This window comes from Macadamia integrifolia, chromosome 2, assembly GCF_013358625.1.
Source record: "Macadamia integrifolia cultivar HAES 741 chromosome 2, SCU_Mint_v3, whole genome shotgun sequence".
In the NCBI taxonomy this organism is placed as follows: Eukaryota; Viridiplantae; Streptophyta; class Magnoliopsida; order Proteales; family Proteaceae; genus Macadamia; species Macadamia integrifolia.
Window position 1 is genome coordinate 2,549,939 of NC_056558.1, and position 18,917 is coordinate 2,568,855.

The 18,917-nt window shown below is 37.1% G+C and overlaps 2 protein-coding genes and 1 pseudogene across 2 annotated transcripts; 1 reads left to right on the forward strand and 2 right to left on the reverse strand.

The window, feature by feature from the left end:
- The window catches only part of LOC122092314, a 12,881-nt pseudogene extending 10,180 nt beyond the window's left edge, over nucleotides 1-2,701 (reverse strand).
- Nucleotides 2,702-4,628: 1,927 nt separating this feature from the next.
- LOC122087918 (zinc finger CCCH domain-containing protein 40-like) lies at nucleotides 4,629-13,989 on the forward strand. The gene is made up of 4 exons (XM_042657053.1): nucleotides 4,629-4,924; nucleotides 6,926-7,195; nucleotides 8,692-8,915; nucleotides 12,955-13,989. Exons 1-4 carry the CDS (start codon nucleotides 4,820-4,822, stop codon nucleotides 13,790-13,792), a joined length of 1,437 nt encoding a protein of 478 aa, XP_042512987.1. The 5' UTR covers nucleotides 4,629-4,819; the 3' UTR covers nucleotides 13,793-13,989.
- A 1,009-nt stretch (nucleotides 13,990-14,998) lies between these two features.
- LOC122060663 lies at nucleotides 14,999-18,892 on the reverse strand. The gene is made up of 3 exons (XM_042623788.1): nucleotides 18,763-18,892; nucleotides 15,963-16,092; nucleotides 14,999-15,509 (listed from the first exon to the last, which is right to left on the reverse strand). Exons 2-3 carry the CDS (start codon nucleotides 16,083-16,085, stop codon nucleotides 15,459-15,461), a joined length of 174 nt encoding a protein of 57 aa, XP_042479722.1. The 5' UTR covers nucleotides 16,086-16,092; nucleotides 18,763-18,892; the 3' UTR covers nucleotides 14,999-15,458.
- Between the last annotated feature and the right edge of the window lie 25 nt (nucleotides 18,893-18,917).

The window sequence follows — 18,917 nt, forward strand, 5'->3', positions numbered from 1 at the left end:
TCTCTCTCTCTCTCTCTCTCTCTCTCTCTCTCTCTCTCTCTCTCTCTCTCTCTCTCAAAGTGCTGAAGCTTCATTCCGATTTTCCTTAATTTTCAAATTGCCGAAATCCCTTTGACCTTGATTTTCGATCAAAGGCTCAACGGAATATGAACCTTAAGAGGCCATAACTCGGTGCAAGTCCCATTTTTGCGAAGTCTCGCACAGGTGGATCAGAGACAATAGCAAGACTTTTACCATTGCACCTCTAAACAAAGAAATGGACAGACAGACAAATTTCACAGCCAGTACAAGGGTTTAGGGTTTAAGGATTTTATGGTTTACGATTTGGCTTTAGGGGTTTAGAGTTTAGGATTCATGTTTAGGATTTAGGGTTCAGGGTTTAGAGTTTAGGGTTTAAGGTTTAAGGTATAGATTTTGGGGTAGGGCTTTGGGGTTTAGGATTTGCTTGGACTTTAGGTTTTAGGGTTTTGGATTTGGACTTTAGGATTTAGGATTTGGATTTTAGGCTTTAGGCTTTAAGGTTAGAGTTTGGGCCTTAGGACTTAGGGCTTTGACTTTGGTGTTTAGTATTTAGGGTTTGGGCTTTAAGGTTTTGGGTTGATGGTGTTAGCCTCAGGATTTAAGATTTAGGATTTAGGCCAACAATTATTATTAGTTTAATAAGGAGTTAGTGAATTTCGTGGCTGTCTCTATGACCACCACGGAATGATATTTTTTCTCTTTGGTGACAACTATGGAGTGACATTAATGATGTTTATTAATGAGAATACATTACCTTTGCTTGACCATGAGGCATGAACTATTTCTCTCCCTTTCACCGAAATTTTTTTCCTGCTATGTTACCTGAAAAATCAATATTCTGACGAGCTTATTAACTTCCTTGTACTTTGGAATTGGATTGTTGCAAATCCATTATCGAGGATGACTGAGTTACATTAGAAACAAAACCTAGGCAAAAATATTCAATAACTCTCGTTTTCTATATTATCTTCTTGAACTTTAATAGTTTTACAGAATGTAAAATATAGCAATTGTTTCATGCTGATTAACACAAAAGCAAATCCTATGTAAGGAAAAAAAAAAAATTAAAAACTAAAATGGCGTTCGAGTAGTAATAATAAACAAATGATAAATTTGTGCTTTCACTGCATCACAACTCTCGCGGTGAAGCATTTCAAGCAGCGAAAAGAATCTAGAACCAAAGGAAGAGGTTTTCATCATTTGTTTAACCATTGACTTGATGCTGCTGTTGTGAGGCACTTGTTGATCTCTTACCCATGACCATGTATTTGTACTTCATATCAACCATGGAAATGGAAGAGAAGATACAAGAATTGCAGATCAAATGATGTCTGCTCCCGAACCGAACCGTTAGCAAAAATGCGTTTAAAATAGATGTGTTTTGCAGTTTGTTTCCCAAAGATATAGGAAGCTAAGAAAAGGCAAATGACAAACGTTTTTGCTTTAAACATGTTTAAAATGCATCTAAAACACGTTCCTTTATTTTTTATCATTTTTTTGAAGTTGGATTTGTTGATCACAATAACTTACTTAGATGCATTAATTATATTTGTTTTTAACATAAGATGCATGTATTCATGTAATAATCCTCAAATTATGAGTATACTGAAGTCTACACGTTTAAACCGTATGCCCTTCCCTTTTTTTTGGAGGGTAGAATTTTGTTAACTATGATATGAAGTTTTCACCATTTAAAATCCGTACCCCATCGAATTGATGTTGGATGATATTACCACCGATGCAACAGGAGGAAGAGAGGGCTAATTGAAAAACTGAAATCCCAATTCATGCATTGCTTCAAAGACTCAACATCCTTCATTACTAAGAAAGGTTGGACTTTCTTATGATGTCTAGAGTCTTTTATACCCAAAAAAAAAAAAGTCTTGACCTGTTCCACAATGGTCCCCCACTCTCGCAAGTTAAAAGATGAGTGGCGACGATGTGTAGACAAAGACAAAGGCACTCATATACTTATCCATGTAAGGGGAAGGAAGGAACCCATTTCCCATAAAGGCCATCACCTTCTTTTCTTTGGCTCAAAATTGATCAAATTAAAAACAAAAGAATTGGAAAAAAAAAATCCCACATGCTTCAGTTCACCATGGACAGTCCAAACTTCAATGTATCGATAACGAAAAGAAGAACCAAAAGAAGGGTGGAAGAGAGAGAGAGAGAGATATTACAAAGCAAATATATATATAAAATGTTCTAATATTTTCTGTTGGGTAAAAAGTTTCATGTATTAATAAAACTTAGAAATCAAAACTGAAATGGGTTTTGCCAATGACCATACCAAAATCCAAAACCCAAACCAGTTTGGGCCTTCTCTTTAACGTCTTAATCTATTCTTCTTGGGATGGGTGATTTCCAAAGGCTTCGTCTTTCTGTAAATGGAAGTGATGGATCGATACCGCCTTTTCTTTTGCTGGGAAATCTCTCTCTTTCTTCCAACCATTTCTTCTTTGTTGCTTGAACTTGAAGATGTGGCATCTTTGTGGTCATTCTCCTCTTCCTGCTCGCTCTTCTTTTCGCTCTTGCTTTTATAGTCGTCGCTGTTGCTGCTATCATTTTCTTTGTTGGTTTCTTCCCCGCTTAGCTGAACAAGATACTGTGCTACCTCCATGTCCGCAAGGTCTTTTGAACCCTTCATTGTTTCAGATAGAGCTACTGATTTTGCCATTGAAATTACCCAAAGAGATCGATTAGAAGAGAAGATTTGATTACTGATTGTTTTTTTGGGGTTGTAGAGTTGTGGAGTATGCACGGTTTTCTGGGCTTTATGGGTATGCCGTAGAGCCCGTTTTAAGGGGTGACAGTGAAGAGAGTTTTTTTGGGGGTAGAGAGAGAAAGAGAGAGAGAGAGAGAGAGAGAGTTGCGTAGGAGGTGCGACGAAGATGGAAGGAATTAGAGCGTTTGGATTTGCCACACCAATTCTACATTTTTATATTACAAATGGTTTAGAGTAGAGCTCATTCGTGACCGATTGGTTGTCTAATTACTTGTAAGGGGCTGATGAAGTCAATGATTTCTTACATTGCCTTTTTTTTTTTTTTTTAAATGATCAAACGGCATATCCATGTGCACGGCCACTATCCCAGCCCACATACCAATGGAATGCTAAATAAAGGCATCTTCATCCCATAAGGTGGAAAACAAGAAGAGAACAATATAGATTTTAAAGGCGTTGATTTAGAAAAATCAAGACAAAAATCGGTAGTTTACTCATATAAATTAAGAAACTATTACATAAATATCTCATATCTGCATCTAATGCGTGGTTTTTAAGTATCAGTGTTGTATTGGTCATATCGTATTGGTATCGACTGAGATCAATCCCTGATCCTTTACTTGTATCATTTCAAGGGTAAAATAGAAAAAATATATATAATTTTTCTGAAAAACAAGGGGCAAAAGGGATCGATACGGACCGATCCTCTCTGATACTGATCTAATTAGATTGATACCGATATCAAGAATTAAATCCATGATCTAATGTTTAAAACAACTACACCATCCAACATTAATACATATATATCCCATGACTCATTATAGGTTTTAATATATATCATCGAATATCATCCAACATCAATTCTAAATTTATACACCATAAATATCCAAATTCTTATTTTGCAAAGTGTATTGGCTATGATGTTGTTCATTGTTGTCATAATAGCTAAACACTCTCAAAGTGATGCACGTTTAGTTGGAGTTAAGAGTTATCACTTTAGAAACACTTTTCAGCAAATACATCAGTTTGTAGTTCAATTTCAGAGTCTGTGCGTTGAATTTGAGTTGAATGTGATATTAGGATAAATGTAGACCATTGGGTTAGCTTCATTTGACAAAAGAATTAAGTCAATCAATTAAGTAGACATCATATTTAACAAGTAAAATATTAAAGAATACAAATAATACAGAAAACATGTTTTAAATGTGTATAAAATGAAAATACTTGCCGTTTGCCCATTTTCTCCTATATATCTTTAGAGAAAAAGTTGAGTATGTCGCCGATATCAAGTATGCTAATACCCCCATATCCTTCCTGAATGATACTCTATCATGTGTTTTTATTGGTATTATCCGCTAGCATACTTGATATCGGCGGTATACCTATCCCTCTCTCATATCTTTAGAAAACACGTGACAAAACGTATTTTAAACAGTAGAATACACAAACGTTTTGATTTTAAAATACGTTTTCGTTAACAGTGATCCGGATGGACCAGATCGCCCTAAATTGGACAGAAATGTCCTGATTTTACGTTTAAAGCCACCTCTTCCCTTTTTTTAGGTCGTTGCCAAGTGGACTCGCTTATCCCAGTACTCGCTAAAAACTCGAAACGTTGTCCAAAGACTCCAAAGTCCAAACACGTCAACCGCTACATCATATACCACCGAGCCTATTTTTGAATTTATGTGGGCAACTCTCAGATTGGTATCCAACTATCCATCCAGTGGTGGATCCTCCGGTACATCTGTTTCATCAATCGGATATTTTAGGATCCATGGAGTTACTCGGTTAAATGAGCGAGGTCTATCGATCACGATAGATTGCCGACGTTCCTAGTAACACAAAGAGCAAGCTTTTCATTTATCTAGAAACCCTATAAGATACAATCGTACTTGCAGAAGAAGCCTCGGGAAAGTCTTATTAGTCTTTTTCGATCTCCGACGAGCCTCTGCGTCTAGGCGCGAAGGCCGTCTTCGATCTTTGTTTCTTCAACTCAGGGAACGGAAGAGACGAGTGGAGGACAGTTAAAAGTATTAAACTAATCTGAGAATTTAGGGCACGAAAAATATGGCGCATAGGTTTCTAAGGAATCTGGAGGCCGATGGTTGGGAACGTTCTGATTTCCCCATCATTTGCGAATCTTGTCTTGGCGACAATCCCTACGTTCGAATGGTTAGATTTTTTTTTTCATACACTTCTGTATTTCCATCTCTTAATTTTTAGAATGAAAACTCCAATCCAGAGGTTATTAATTTTAGTGATCCTACAGTTCAAATTCATTATTTGAATTCAGTTTTTCTCGTAAGATAAAAGCGTTTTGTCTCACTGTTATAGCAGTGGTCTTTGAAAACATCGGGATCGGCCTGTAAATCCATCTCGAAGTTCATGTGTTTGCCGTCGGTGGGAATGGATAATACACTTTGCCTGCTCTATTTTTTTTTTCTCATAAAACAAAGGCACGCTTCTTATTTTGGGGGATAGGGTAGGTCGGAGTAATGGGTTTGTTGATGGTGTCATCGATACACCGAAAGAGCTGTTACTGAAGGGCACACGTCTAGGTTGGTAGTTAATATTTCGGGGTTGTAACAGGGGGATGCTTTATTTAACCTAGTTCTGGATGCATCTCACCGCCAAATGGCACTTGTTAGCTACTAGAGATCGGCTTCAAAGAAATGAGAAGAAAAACACAAACTAGAAAAAGCACAAAGAAATGAAATTACTAGAAGCGAAATTGATCAAAGGGGGAGGGAAAGAGAAGAGTATTATTTTGTGTGTGCTTACCTTGAAGCTCGAATCCAGAGTTTGTACTATCAACATTGGTCCTGTTTTGTGGAGGTGATGATGGAGGATGTATACATCATAATGCTTTTCTGATCCCTTTCTTCTTAAATATTGCAGAATTCTTTACTTACCTTCCTCTCTCAGAAAGAAAAGATTGGTAAACTTCAAGAAATAAGGAACCATCAGAAGTTAATCTATAGCCTTTGGAATAGCTTATCATCTTTAGATGTCAGATTTAAATTTCAATAGGAGCTATACCTATATCTGAGACACATGAACACTGACATTGGGATCAACATGGCTCCAAATTGAGTTCTCAGGTGCATTCCTAAGGGAGAGAGCTATAAAGAGATCAAATACGAGCTGAATATAGGTAGCATTCAGTCTGACTAAAAATGATGGATATGAAAATCCATATTCCTATTGGTGTTCATTTAAATGTCCGCATCCGGTAATTGAATATATGATTAAAATGTCCTATGATTTAACCTCTTCTTTTACTTCTTCTTTTAAATGTTTCTCATCAAACACCTTCTTGTTATGTTAAATGCCATTATAATCATATACTACACATAAATTTAGTCACATTGCGATGGATAATGATGTGGTGAAAATTGAAGATAGAGGTACCACAAAGTGACTACTTTAGATGTCTGGGGTCAACCATAAATAAAGAGGGTGACATAGATGGTGATGTTTCACAGATAATTAAAATGGGATCGATGAAGTGGACGGGGTGATTGGAGTGTTGTGTGACCGACGTATTCCTTTAAAGGTTAAATGAAAATTCCATACGATTGGTGTACAACCAGCAATGATATATGGGGTAGAATATTGGGCACTAAAGAAGTGTCATATAGGTAAACTGTGTAGTAGAGATGAGGATGTTAATATGGATGTGTGGCAAAACTAGGAAGTATAAAGTAAAGAATGAACATATTAGGGCTGATTTGGGAGTTGCTCTGATCAATGGTAAGATCCGGGAAAGTAGTTTGAGATGGTATGGCCATGTTCACGGAGGCATGGGGGTGCTCCAGTGAAGATGAGTGATTTGATTCAGATTGAAGGAGTTAAAAGAGCTATGGGCAGGCCTAAAATGACCATAAGAGAAGTAGTGAGGAATGAAATGCATAGTCTAGGTCTTGCCCCAAGTATGACTTCAGATTGGATCCATGTAGCCGAGCCCATTTAGTTGAGATATTCTTGAGTTGATGGCGTTGTGAAATTTTCCTTTTACTCACTTTTCTTTTCTTTTTTTGTTTTTGCATGGATCCATGTAGCCGACCCCATTAAGTCGGGAAAGGCTGAGCTTCTTGTTGTTGTACATGGTGAAACTTTTTTTGTAAATGGTCTGCAACACTCACAGCTACTTCTTTGGCTTTTTGCATGTAGACTAAAGCGGATTATGATAAGGAATGCAAGATCTGTACGCGGCCATTCACAGTTTTTAGGTGGAGGCCAGGTCGTGATGCGAGATTTAAAAAGACGGAGGTCTGCCAGACCTGCAGCAAGCTGAAAAATGTCTGCCAAGTTTGTCTACTGGACCTTGAGTATGGGTTGCCGGTTCAGGTTCGAGATACTGCGCTGGCTATCAACTCGAATGATGCTATCCCAAAAAGTGATGTCAACAGGGAGTACTTTGCTGAGGAGCATGACCGCAGGGTATGTTTATTCTTGCCTAATTTTCCTCTTATCTCGTGAAATCTTTTAAAATGATCATGTCAAGAATATGAAACTAATCTTGAACAATTGACCGTGACGCTTGCTTGATACATTCTAATCAGAGTAGAAAAATATTAATGGATAGGTACTGAACATTTTAACTTATAAAACAATTTGTCAATGGAGATTAAACCCCCTTTCCCCTTGCAGAAGTCCTAAGAACATGAAGATTAAGTTTGCTAAACAAACAGCAACATTAAGTAGTTAAAATTTAGATGTCTTTGCTTATTAGGCATATGTGTGGAAACTGTTCACTTAAAGGTATGATTAGAAAATGTCTTAACTGAAGCAAGGATGGAGTTGAATTAGTTATTTTCAGCATACAGAATGTGTAAAAGAGTTTTTTTCCACCTTTTAGAAAATCAATATTGAAATTCAATAATTCCATTTGGTAAATAATAGTTATAATAGATGAAAGAATTTGGTAAATAATAGTTATAATGGATGAAAGAAAGAATACGAAATATACTATTGACTAGGGTTCGATCTCCTCCTCCAAACCAGTTCAAAATGGAAAATACACACTCCCCAAATAATTCCACAATACCAAGTCAAAAGAGGAAGACCGCATTCAACAGAAACTTTAGGTTGGGTGACATCTTGCCTAGCTAATGTGTCTGTTCACTAATCGATCTGGATATCCATTGGAATGAAATACCCACTAATGAAAAAAATGGCACCCAAAAATATTAAAAAAAGCATCTCATTAGGTGCGAGAAGCCCTGATGAGCTCCTCCTCAAGGTTTTGAAGACTACATATCATGATAGCCAAATCACCTTCGATTTTGATTTAGTATTTCTGTTCCAGGCTTCTAGTTACTTGTCCAGAAGCACAAGCACCTTTATGATCAACTTGTTCTTATTCTCTTTAATATCTGTTGGGACTGTAGTTATGGACTTTCAGTGTGGTTATTGCTAGTACTGCTTTTGCAGTGAATCATCTGAAGGTTTTAGGAGGAAAAAGATAGTTTGTGTTATACATCTGCTGTGGTAAAATTTTGGCCTGTTACATTTTAAATTGTGAGAAAAGATTATTGTTTTAAAATCTCTAAATGTCATTGATTTTTTAATTGACACATTAATTTCTCTTCAGAAACAAACATACAAGCTTCTATTGTGATTTGTATCCATGCATTTTTCCTATACTCATTATGATGTTCTTTTCCCTGATAAAAATTCACTTGAAAATACCAAGTATGTTTGTTTGACAAGAAATCGTGAGAAAAGAAAGGGGGAAAAATTTCTTGTGCTTTCCCTCTCTTCTTTTCTTTCCATTCATTTTCAAACAAAAATAGCCAAAGAAATTCTGTAAGCACCTTCCTATTGCTTGGGCCTAATGAGTGGGGCTTATTTTCTGTAAGGTATACATTATTCATAGGGATACTCTTGAGGCATTGCCGTCCCTCTCTTGTTAAATCTCATTTTGTATGTTGTAGGCTCGGGCTGGCATAGACTACGAATCCTCATATGGAAAGGTGCGGCCAAATGACACTATATTAAAGCTTCAGAGAACAACACCGTATTATAAGAGAAACCGGGCACACGTTTGCAGTTTTTATGTACGGGGTGAATGCACGAGAGGTGCTGAGTGTCCATATCGGCATGAAATGCCTGTAACTGGCGAGTTATCACAACAAAATATTAAAGATCGTTACTATGGGTATGTTAAATGCTTTTACGGGATCCTTTTCCATTTTATGACAAGACTTACTCTCTTTTTAGTTGATATTCCTACGTTCTTGCTTTTCATTAGTTTAATCCCCGATCCTTGCCTTCGGCATAATAACTTGGGACACATTTCGTTGTTTTGGTTGAAATGTTAATTGCTGCAGTGGATTTTTCCTTTAAGCCAATTGAGTTAAACTGATAGAACTAAGTATGTGAAGTGGATAATAAATTCTAACACCCAAAAATGTTTTGTTTGTGTTTGTCAATTGATATACACTTTATTTTTTTTCTTCTTACAAACTGCTCTAGCTCTACGCTACATGCTATATGATGTTTTTATATCTATAAGAATGCTAAATGATAGGGAGATAGGAATATCATATGGTATGTAGCGTAGAGCTAACTTGATGTTTGTGAAGAAACATCATATAGCATGTAAACGTTTATATAACTATGTAGAGCATAATTGTCAAAGCAACTAGGCGACCAAGGCATTGGAGGGGTCCTTGGGCCAAAAGGCGCTCGCCTAGTTGCCCTATGTGTTAACTATTGAATAGATGTAATATAAGCAATGATAATTTTATATAATTATGTTTACAAGCAACATTTAAGCCATATCGGTGCCACATATGATATAATTATGATAGTAATGGCCTAATTTAAGAAACCAATATGTAGTAGACAAAGTATAGGATAGAATCATAGTTGGCACGGCGCTAAGGCGAACCAAGGCGTTGGAGGGCTACCTAAGCACTTAGCGACAAGGCGACCAAGTGTTATTTTTAATTTTCACTCTTTCTAACATTATTTTTAGTATGCTACATATACATGGTATCGAAAAAATCAACATGAAGCCACATCAAATCATAAAAGATCAACATTAACTCACATTAAGTGATGAAAAATCAACATTTAGAGAAATGCTCTCGTTCTATAATAAGTTTTACTAGTCAAATGATTTTATTTTTACATGAGATTTTTGTATTAGGTATAGCATAAAACCAACTTTCCATCAAGCCTAATATTACTTAAATCTGAGAATTGAGTTGTAATGACAAAATTGTGTTCAAGTCAAATTCATTTTAAAGTGTGCGAATGCTGTTAAAATTGCCTGAGTGAAAATAATTTTAAAGACATCAAAACAAAAGATTATTTTATTGGACTTTTGGTCTTTAACAATGTTTTACCATGATATAAGATTTATAAAATTTTCAGATTTGAGAAAACCCCCAGCATGTGAAAGTTGAAAATTGCCCCTACAACCAAAAATCAAGTTTTTGTTCTTGGATCGGGGGAAGGGGGAGGGATTGACTTTTTATCATTTTAGAATTTGATTTTAAAACTATTTTTATTGGATTCAAATAGAGGGTATTTTCTTATTTATGAATAATATTTGGCATAAATAAGTCCAAAAATACAAGGTGATATGTAGTGCAATAAGGCGACAATCGCCTAGGACCCAGGCAAACCACCTGGATGCCAAGGCACCGCGTTGACAACTATGGTTATAATATAAGCTTCTTCATAAAAAAAACAAAGCAATAAACATAAATCAATGTAAACTCATGAAGTGTCAATAAGGCATGTTGTCGCCTAGATCCAAGAAAGAGCCTCAATGCCTGATGCCTAAGCGACCCCTTGACAACTATGGTCCGTCTTGTTAGGAATTAACAACACAACAGGACAATGATTTGCAAAAGAAAACGAAAGAGAGAGACACAAATTTACTTGGTTTACCCAAGGTGGGTACGTCCACAGTCGAGCGATAATCAGAGCTTCAACTATTTCAATGAAGAATTACAAAACCCTTACAACACCACCTCCTTACGAGATAACCCCTATATATAGCGTCTTGCACATTACATAGAAACCCCGATCTCAAAAGGTACTAAAAATACCCCCAGTAAAAGATTCCCCAAATTTTTTTTTTTTTGGGGGGGGGGCCCTTCACCCCCTTATGCTAGGGTCCTCCTACCCCCTGGCAATCCCCACGGCCTGCTTACCGGCAAGCGGGACCACGTTGTCTAGAAGAAATACCAATACTTCTTGGATGAAACTGAGATCAGGCTTCACCGATAACACATCTTTGATGCTTTTATTTTTACAGCTTTATAAAATACATAATGCTTAGATAGCCCCATGGTTTGATGATGAATTGAAAGGATTTGTTGGATAGAAATGTGAGATTGTTGTCTCACCCAATGCCTCTCTTCCCCTCCTTAAGGAATTGAGTCTCTCTCTCTCTCTCCCCCTATGTTTCTTTCTCTTCCCACCACCAGGAGATCCATTTTTTCTATCTGCATCACCTAGCTTTATGCTCCTTATCTGTGTTGGATCTTATCTATATATAATAACATTTATATGAAGTCTTAGTATAATTAACTGTTTAATTTTTTTCCTTTTTTGAGAAAGTAAGCCTGTATTGATTACAAAATAAGTGATCTGCACATTCAGGGGCTGTACAACATCACGGCCTACATGATCCTGTACAAACAGAACCCAGCCCTAAGAAAAGAAACACATACCACCTAATAATTGAACTCACTCCCCCCCCCCCCCTTGAGGAAAAAAAATTACTGACGCCTACTACCTTGGAAAATTATCCCACTCATCCTGTATACCAAAAGTTTTTACTTCATTAACCACTGGAATAATAGAAGACCAAAACAAGAAAACCCTTAAAGCCCTCGAAACAGACTTGAGACAATACTTTTTTCTCCAGAAACACCCTTCTATTCCTCTCCTTCCAGATGCACCAGGATATTGCAGAAGGACTTGCTTCCAAATTATCCGTTCTTCCTTCTGGGGGCCCTCTCCTGCAGTACTAGAAGTCTGATCAAAATGATTCAGGAAGATCCTGTTAACTTTCATTGCAGAGATAAACCTCCCTACACCTCAAATGAGAATGTACATGAAATGAATAAATTGTTCACTAAGCCACTTAGTAATACCATTGAGTTGGCTATTACCTTAACATTCCTAAATCTGGCATTGTACTTGAAGCTCAAGATATCAACTTTTGGAGATTCACCTTCCACTTAGGCTATTTTTTATTGCAAGGGACATTTAAAGGGAATGGAAGTGAAATTTTTAAACATAAAAAAGGAAACTTCTGTAATCATTATCCACAGTGATCTCATGTGATTGTATATTGTATAAACTACTTAAATTTTTTTCCATACTTAGTAATGATATATTTTACATTTATAGAAAAAGGTTGTGGATGCAAAGTGAAGTGAAATTTAATTACCAAATATGGAATGATTTGGAGTTAGTGATATAGTCACATGGGGTAATGATTACAAAAATTTCCTTTTTAAGTTTGAAAACTTCACTTGCCTTCGCATTTATTCCCCTTACAACCATACAGAGCCTTAGTGAAACACTCAGGAGGATGTCTAATTTTTTCACTCTTTGTGTTGATTTCCTCATTTACCATCTTTGCTGCAGGTTAGAAATTAACTGCATGTTATCTTCTGTGTGTCTTGTAACTTTACCTTAGGACTAATTGGAATCTAATTTCCTATCAGATCAGGAATTAGCTGTGTTCCCTTCACTACATATGTCATCTGGGTTAAACTTCTATTGCTTCTTGTATATGGCTCTAGGCCATTATGTACTACTTGCTTCTGAGTGGGGGCATTAGAAGGCCTAGTATACTGCGATGTGTGATTTGATCGAAATTATGATTTTACAGAATGAGAAACTGTCATCCCATTCAATCCGATTGGGAAGCCCTGACTCTGACATGTCTCTTGGGAGTGGTGTGGGTGTGGAAAATACACAGAATGATGGATTGCGACTCTCTGTATGTTCTTATGAACTTTGTCTATTTACTAGTGGTTGTTTGAATTCCATGGGTGGTCCCTTTGATGTATCAGTCCTGCTGGGTAATCATATAGCGGAGAATTTCATTTGGTTTTCCTGATTAAGCTTATGTTTGCTAGATCATGATGGTCTTTCTGTTTAAGAGTTACAATGTTTGCATTTTCATGATGTCATATTCTGATTTTTCTGTACGTTGTCTGCAGAGTTAATGATCCAGTTGCCATGAAGCTTCTGAATAAAGCAGGTGAAATGTCATCATTAATGGCCCCTGAAGATGAAAGCATTAAGACCCTCTACGTTGGTGGTCTTGATGCTAGGGTAACTGAGCAGGATCTGAGGGACAACTTCTATGCACATGGTGAGATTGAATCTGTAAGGATGGTACTCCAGCGGGCATGTGCCTTTGTAACCTATACTACTAGGGAAGGTGCAGAAAAGGCAGCAGAAGAACTCTCAAATAAGCTAGTCATCAAGGGTCTGAGGCTGAAGCTTATGTGGGGGAAGCCCCAGGCTCCAAAACCAGAGTCAGAAAACCCTGACGATGAGGCGGTGAGACAGCAGGGGGCTGTGGCCCATGGTGGTTTGCTGCCAAGGCAAGTGATATCTCAACAGCAGAATCAACCACCACCACCACCACCAGGGGCTTTGGATCAACAGCAACCCCACCCTGTACACTACTTCAATATTCCACCTCCACTCCCACCTGAGAGGACCTTTTATCCATCAATGGATCCTCAAAGGATGGGAGCAGTTATCCAATCACAAGAAGGGGCGGGCAGTGGCTCAAGTGGGTCAGGTGAGAACAAATCAGGTCCAGAAAAGCCACAACAGGGAGGACAGCATTATCCCTACCAAGGTATGCCACCACAGCCAGGCCATTATCCACAGTTCTATCCACCTTATGGGTACATGCCCCCACCGCCGCCACCACAATATCATTATCCTCCACCATATCAGTCTTCTGTGCCCCCACCACCACCACCCCCAGCAGCTCAGCATTATCAGCCAGCCGGACCTCCAGGATCTTCGCAGCACCAGTGATTTATTGTGCTCATAGTTTCAAACTTTAGGAGAAGATTAGTTTGGCATTGAGTTTAGATTTTTATTTCAGGTCTTTCGCTTTTGGGTTCCATGCCCCTGTAGATTCAACAATTTAATCACAAGCACTTGTCTGTGTGTCCACCTTATGTACTTTATAGAGCCAATTTTTCATGATGAGTTCTTATATTCATTATCTATTTTTTTCTTTATTTGAGAAAAAAAAAAAAAGAAACCCGGGGGTGGGGGTTGGATATACTCAACTCGTCTTGATAAGCATATTTCAATCTGGCAAAACAAGGCTTTGATAATCCAGGGATCGTCTAAAATTGTATGTAAGGATGGATATTGATTACAATTTGGGTGTGATTTGACACTTGGCGAATCCAAAAGGTAACCTAATCCAATAGTCAAATTGTCCGCATAGCTAAAATGGTTGTCTTCTGAGAATCCTATCATAAATGACTATCTAGCAAAAGATTTTGTTTATTTTTAAAGTAAATTTTCATACATAACCATATTCGCAGAGTTTGCCTAAGCATAATGGGTGTTTCTTGTTGCAGCCAACATGGTGAAATGAGAACTTCTTTCAAAAGTTATTTAATCTAATCAAGTGTAAAAAAAGTTTTTAAAATAATTTGAAAGTGATTTTTTTCTTATATTATAACTGTCTAGGTGTCACGCTTCATAAAAATTCCATGTTCACTAAGGGGTCAGAAGTTCGAACTTTTTGGCTGTTATTTACTTCCCCACCTACCTATCAAAAAAAAATAAAAAAAACTGCCATTAGGATAATGGATAGCACTTGTAGCACTCCAATTTAGGACAGTACCACATTGCACTGCAGTGATGGGTTCATTTGTGGAAAATTTTGACATCAATACAATGGTTTCTCAGAAAGTCAAAATTTTTGAAGTTGGGTCATTGAAGGACTAGACAGATGGCTTAATTATGAAATTTGAGATGAAGACTGGCACACCTATCTTATAATCAAAATAACCAAATCACCCCTTCACATGGAGAAACTAGCTGTTGTAGTAGATTGGCATTTAGAACTGCCCGTGCTAGAAAACTTTTCTCTTATGCAGAGTTGTTGGAAATTTGTAAAATTAAGATTTACTGAAGCATATTAATATGGAAATTACATATTCAGCTTCGAAATGTACATTTTCTATACAATTAATATCACATTATCAATCAGATGAACAATGATCATCAAACTTCATCCTTATTATTGGCAAATATCTTTAATATTTATTTTTACACAAAAAATTTGATCTCATATTTTCATCATCCCCAAGAAGGGTGGAGGGGTTAGGAAGGTAGAAAAAAATTGAACAGCTATTCAGTTTTCACATACTTCTCCTACCAGCTTTGAAATACATAGGGTTTTACCTCTACAAGTTCTAGTTTTTCCACTCTCAAATTTGATTTTTAGTGTCATAAGGTATACTTAAGTAGACTCTCCAACAGATAAAGCCTACCTGTCACGACTCACACATCCAGCACCACACCGTCTACCAATTCATCAGCAATTGCTACAAGAAACACATCTTCCAGTTCTATTTTCCCCTTCCAGGAAAATAGATATTACAACCTTACAACACAACAATGAGGCACATAAATCAGTGATTTGAAAAGTTTGCGTCAGAAAATACTTTAGGCAGATTCAGGGCCCCTTTGTTAAAGCAGCTTCACGTTCCTTTCGAAGATGTTCTCTCTGAGATGTACCCAATATAAACAAATAAATTCAAAGAAATTAGTCAGAATGATGAATAAGCATATGAATAAATAAATCTACATAGGATGACATCTGCTGCAGATCCCATCTGTTCAGAGCTATCAAGAAGAAAGTCCGGAATCCAATTATAAGCAAGTTTATTTCTATATCACACAAATTTTCATTTGTTTAAGCATGTTTGTGTTGGTTTACCATCAGATTGACCATTAAGTAGATGCATCTTTACAAAGATATTTGGTTTTAAAAATGGGAAAAAGGCCAACACTGTGTTTGGAATGAGAGGAGGTTAAAAGAACTGAGAAAATATGAGATTCTTTCCCAGTACACTGAAAAAGCATGAAAGATGCATTAAATGACATAAAAGCATGAAATATCATTACACTAACAACATAGTTCTCAAAGTCAAATGAAGAATTGGTATAAAAGTAATACCCTTCTTTCCCAGTATGGAAGGAAGCAAACGAAATCATACACTGGAGTAATTGTTGATACCAAAACAACATTCACTCCCATAAACACTAAGAGAGCAGTCATAGGCCGGGTTCTGTGTGGCATCTTTAACCTGCAATAACAAGATCATGGCTGAGAAACAAATTGCTCCAGTTAAAATATACAAACAAAATACAGTGTGCAGAAAAGGCGAAACAGGATTCTCAAGTTGAGTTGAATATAATGTACTCAAACAGACTATAAGCATGAACTAACCGAAGGTACTTAGAAGACAAATCATAATGGGAGAAAGTACAGATGGCATGCAGATTCTAGAGTACAGGGTCACTAACTAGAAGTCACAGGAAAATGACATAAAATTTCATTTCTTATAATTTTTTTGGACAATCAGACAAATATAGCAAGAGGTCTAAACATGAAAAAATCACCCACTGGCGTAAGAAAATGACAAAACAAAGTTCTTTGAAGAAGCTCGAAATGAAATGTTGGGATCACTAATATTCAAATAACACATATAACAGTACAACCAAATCTATACTTCTTTTTTCCTCTATAGAACACAAAAACAAACCAAAAGTTATCTATATTACTATTCTTTTGTTAAGTCGATAGAAATCATAATGAAGGATCCACCATATGGTGCATGGTCAACAGCTATAGAAAAAGGATATCCATTAATGCCCATAAGAGATATTCTTTTGCCTCTGAACTCTGAGAAAGTATAAGCACACTAAGAGAAAAATCTTCAGCTGTCCTAGCCCCTTTGACTGCTTTGTTGTAAATGCCCCTGAAAAGATAACCAACCCATTCCCAGCCTATTCAAAGGGACCAGTCGTACCTCTTTTGATACAATTCAATAATGGAATTTATGCAGTTTTGCTTGCCAAAATTTTGTCTGAGAAAGACTAAGAGATCAGTAACATTAGCTGAGGGTGAGAGACCCATCGGCTGAGATAGCCAACCCTGCTATCTATCACCACTGATTCCTTCTCTCTCTTCTCCTTCTTCATATATTCATTGAGGTATTGTAGAGATTATTAATCTGAGTTCTGAGGATTGATTCAAGGAGTTATTCTTCAAGGTCCGCGACAGAACCTGGGGAGAAAAATCTGGGCAGATTTCGATCTCCCATAAGGCCATAACTCACTATTTTGATCTCTCAAAACTCCCTGTCCTCTGATCCACTTCAGGCCATACTTTATGAGGATTTCATTGTGCTCACTCAAGGTGCCTTCGATCCAAAGTTGAAGCTCTCCTGAAGCCTCCAGCCCTAGTTTTCCAAACACATTCCTGTTTGGTGACAAATCAAGATTCTTCATAACTCAACATTCAGCCATCACCATAGGCTGAAATTTTCAGAGTTTATTTGGGCCATTACTACCTACCTTCGATCCAATTTGCAGTCTCACTTGAGGCTTGGTTTGTGAGTTACAAATTTTCTCTTATTGACCTAGTTGTCTTCAAGAATCAGGTACTATTTTCCCTGTCTAGGTTTCAGTTCATTGTTAGGTCTGAGTTTCAGTGACTGTTTTGGGTTTATTGTTGTTTATTGGGGAATTTAAGTGTCAAACCCTTGCTATTTGTTTCAGCCATTACTGTCCTAGCCAACAGCTTTATTGGGTCTGTTATTTGACCTAGCTCATTAGCTCATTACTTGTTTTGAAGTTCAGTTTGTACTTGGGGTTGGATACTCTTGTAATCAGCCTTACATTAGAGTAGTTGTTGTATCAGAAACCAGGGGCCTGTTTGATAATGTTTCAAGAAACGCGTTTCTGCCCTTTCTGGACAACGGCAGAAACGAAACAAAAAGCGTTTGATAAAACTGTTTCGTTTCACTTGTTTTCAGAAATAGAAATTAAAATTTCTCCCTATATATGGTTCAAGAAACGACCAGGCGAAACAAGTTCGTCATTTCTGGAAAAGACTCGTGGCTATTATTTTCACTGATTACTATCGACTTCCAGAAACATGACTTATAAAAAATCTTTAATTCTGTTTCTGTTTCTAAAAATGGAAATTTATGTTTCTGCTGTTTCTTGAAACAAAAAAGGCAGAAACGTTTTCAAACGGGCCCAGATACTAATGTACAGCAAAATCAGATCAACAAGGATATGATGAGTAGAAGATCCACCAATCCAGAACACCCCCTCCCAAAAAAAAAAAAAAAAAAAAAAAGCCTTTAATGTTTTCTGTACTGTATTGGCTGACCCACAGCGTGTAATGGTTTGGATCAGTCCCATACTCCCATCAGACGCTAATCCAGATTGGGTGATTGACACACATAATCTTAAAACCGTGCTCTGGTTCTTCGACATTCATATAAGGGCTGGGAGATCATCTTCTTTTTTTAAAGAAGAAAAAACAAAACAATAACAAATCGATAAACTATTTTGCCTCTGTAATGAATTGATCAATTCTCTTGGCACCAAAATTTAAAAGCTCATTAGAAATTAAAAATCATGAACTATTGTATCGATCAGTCTTCTTCCTTCCCAACTATAGAAGCAAGAATTAGAATGTAAAGGAAATAGTCATGCAGCGTTAATCAGAAAAATCAATCTTCAGTACAGCTAAACCTACGGGGAAAAACATAAATAAAAGGCTAATAGTTCTTCAACGGCTGATAAACCAATTCTTATTCTTCAATTCTCAGACCTTGTCTGAAGCTTTAAACGAAGTTGAGAACAAATAGGCTTCGAAATACATTTTAGGGAGGTAAGCATCTATATTTCGCAAGCTCTGTGTGTGCGTACGTGAGAGAGAGAGAGAGAGAGTAGCAAACCTATTTCGCCGCCCAAATCACGCCTTCTCCGGAGGATTCCAGCAGTGGTTACTAATCAGTAATCCTTTGATTCAGGCAATTCGATGAACCAGAGAGCCTTTTCGGAGAGAGGAACGGAAGTGGAGGAAGAGGATGGAGCTTCGAAGACTCGTACA

Coding starts and splice junctions, on each gene's coding strand:
- LOC122087918 (XM_042657053.1), top strand. CDS start 4,820: ATGGCGCATAGGTTTCTAAGGAATCTGGAGGCCGATGGTTGGGAACGT. Junction 4,925..6,925: donor ACAATCCCTACGTTCGAATG/GTTAGATTTTTT, acceptor TTTTGCATGTAG/ACTAAAGCGGATTATGATAA. Junction 8,916..12,954: donor ATTAAAGATCGTTACTATGG/GTATGTTAAATG, acceptor CGTTGTCTGCAG/AGTTAATGATCCAGTTGCCA.
- LOC122060663 (XM_042623788.1), bottom strand. CDS start 16,085: ATGCCACACAGAACCCGGCCTATGACTGCTCTCTTAGTGTTTATGGGA. Junction 15,510..15,962: donor TTCCATACTGGGAAAGAAGG/GTATTACTTTTA, acceptor GGTACATCTCAG/AGAGAACATCTTCGAAAGGA.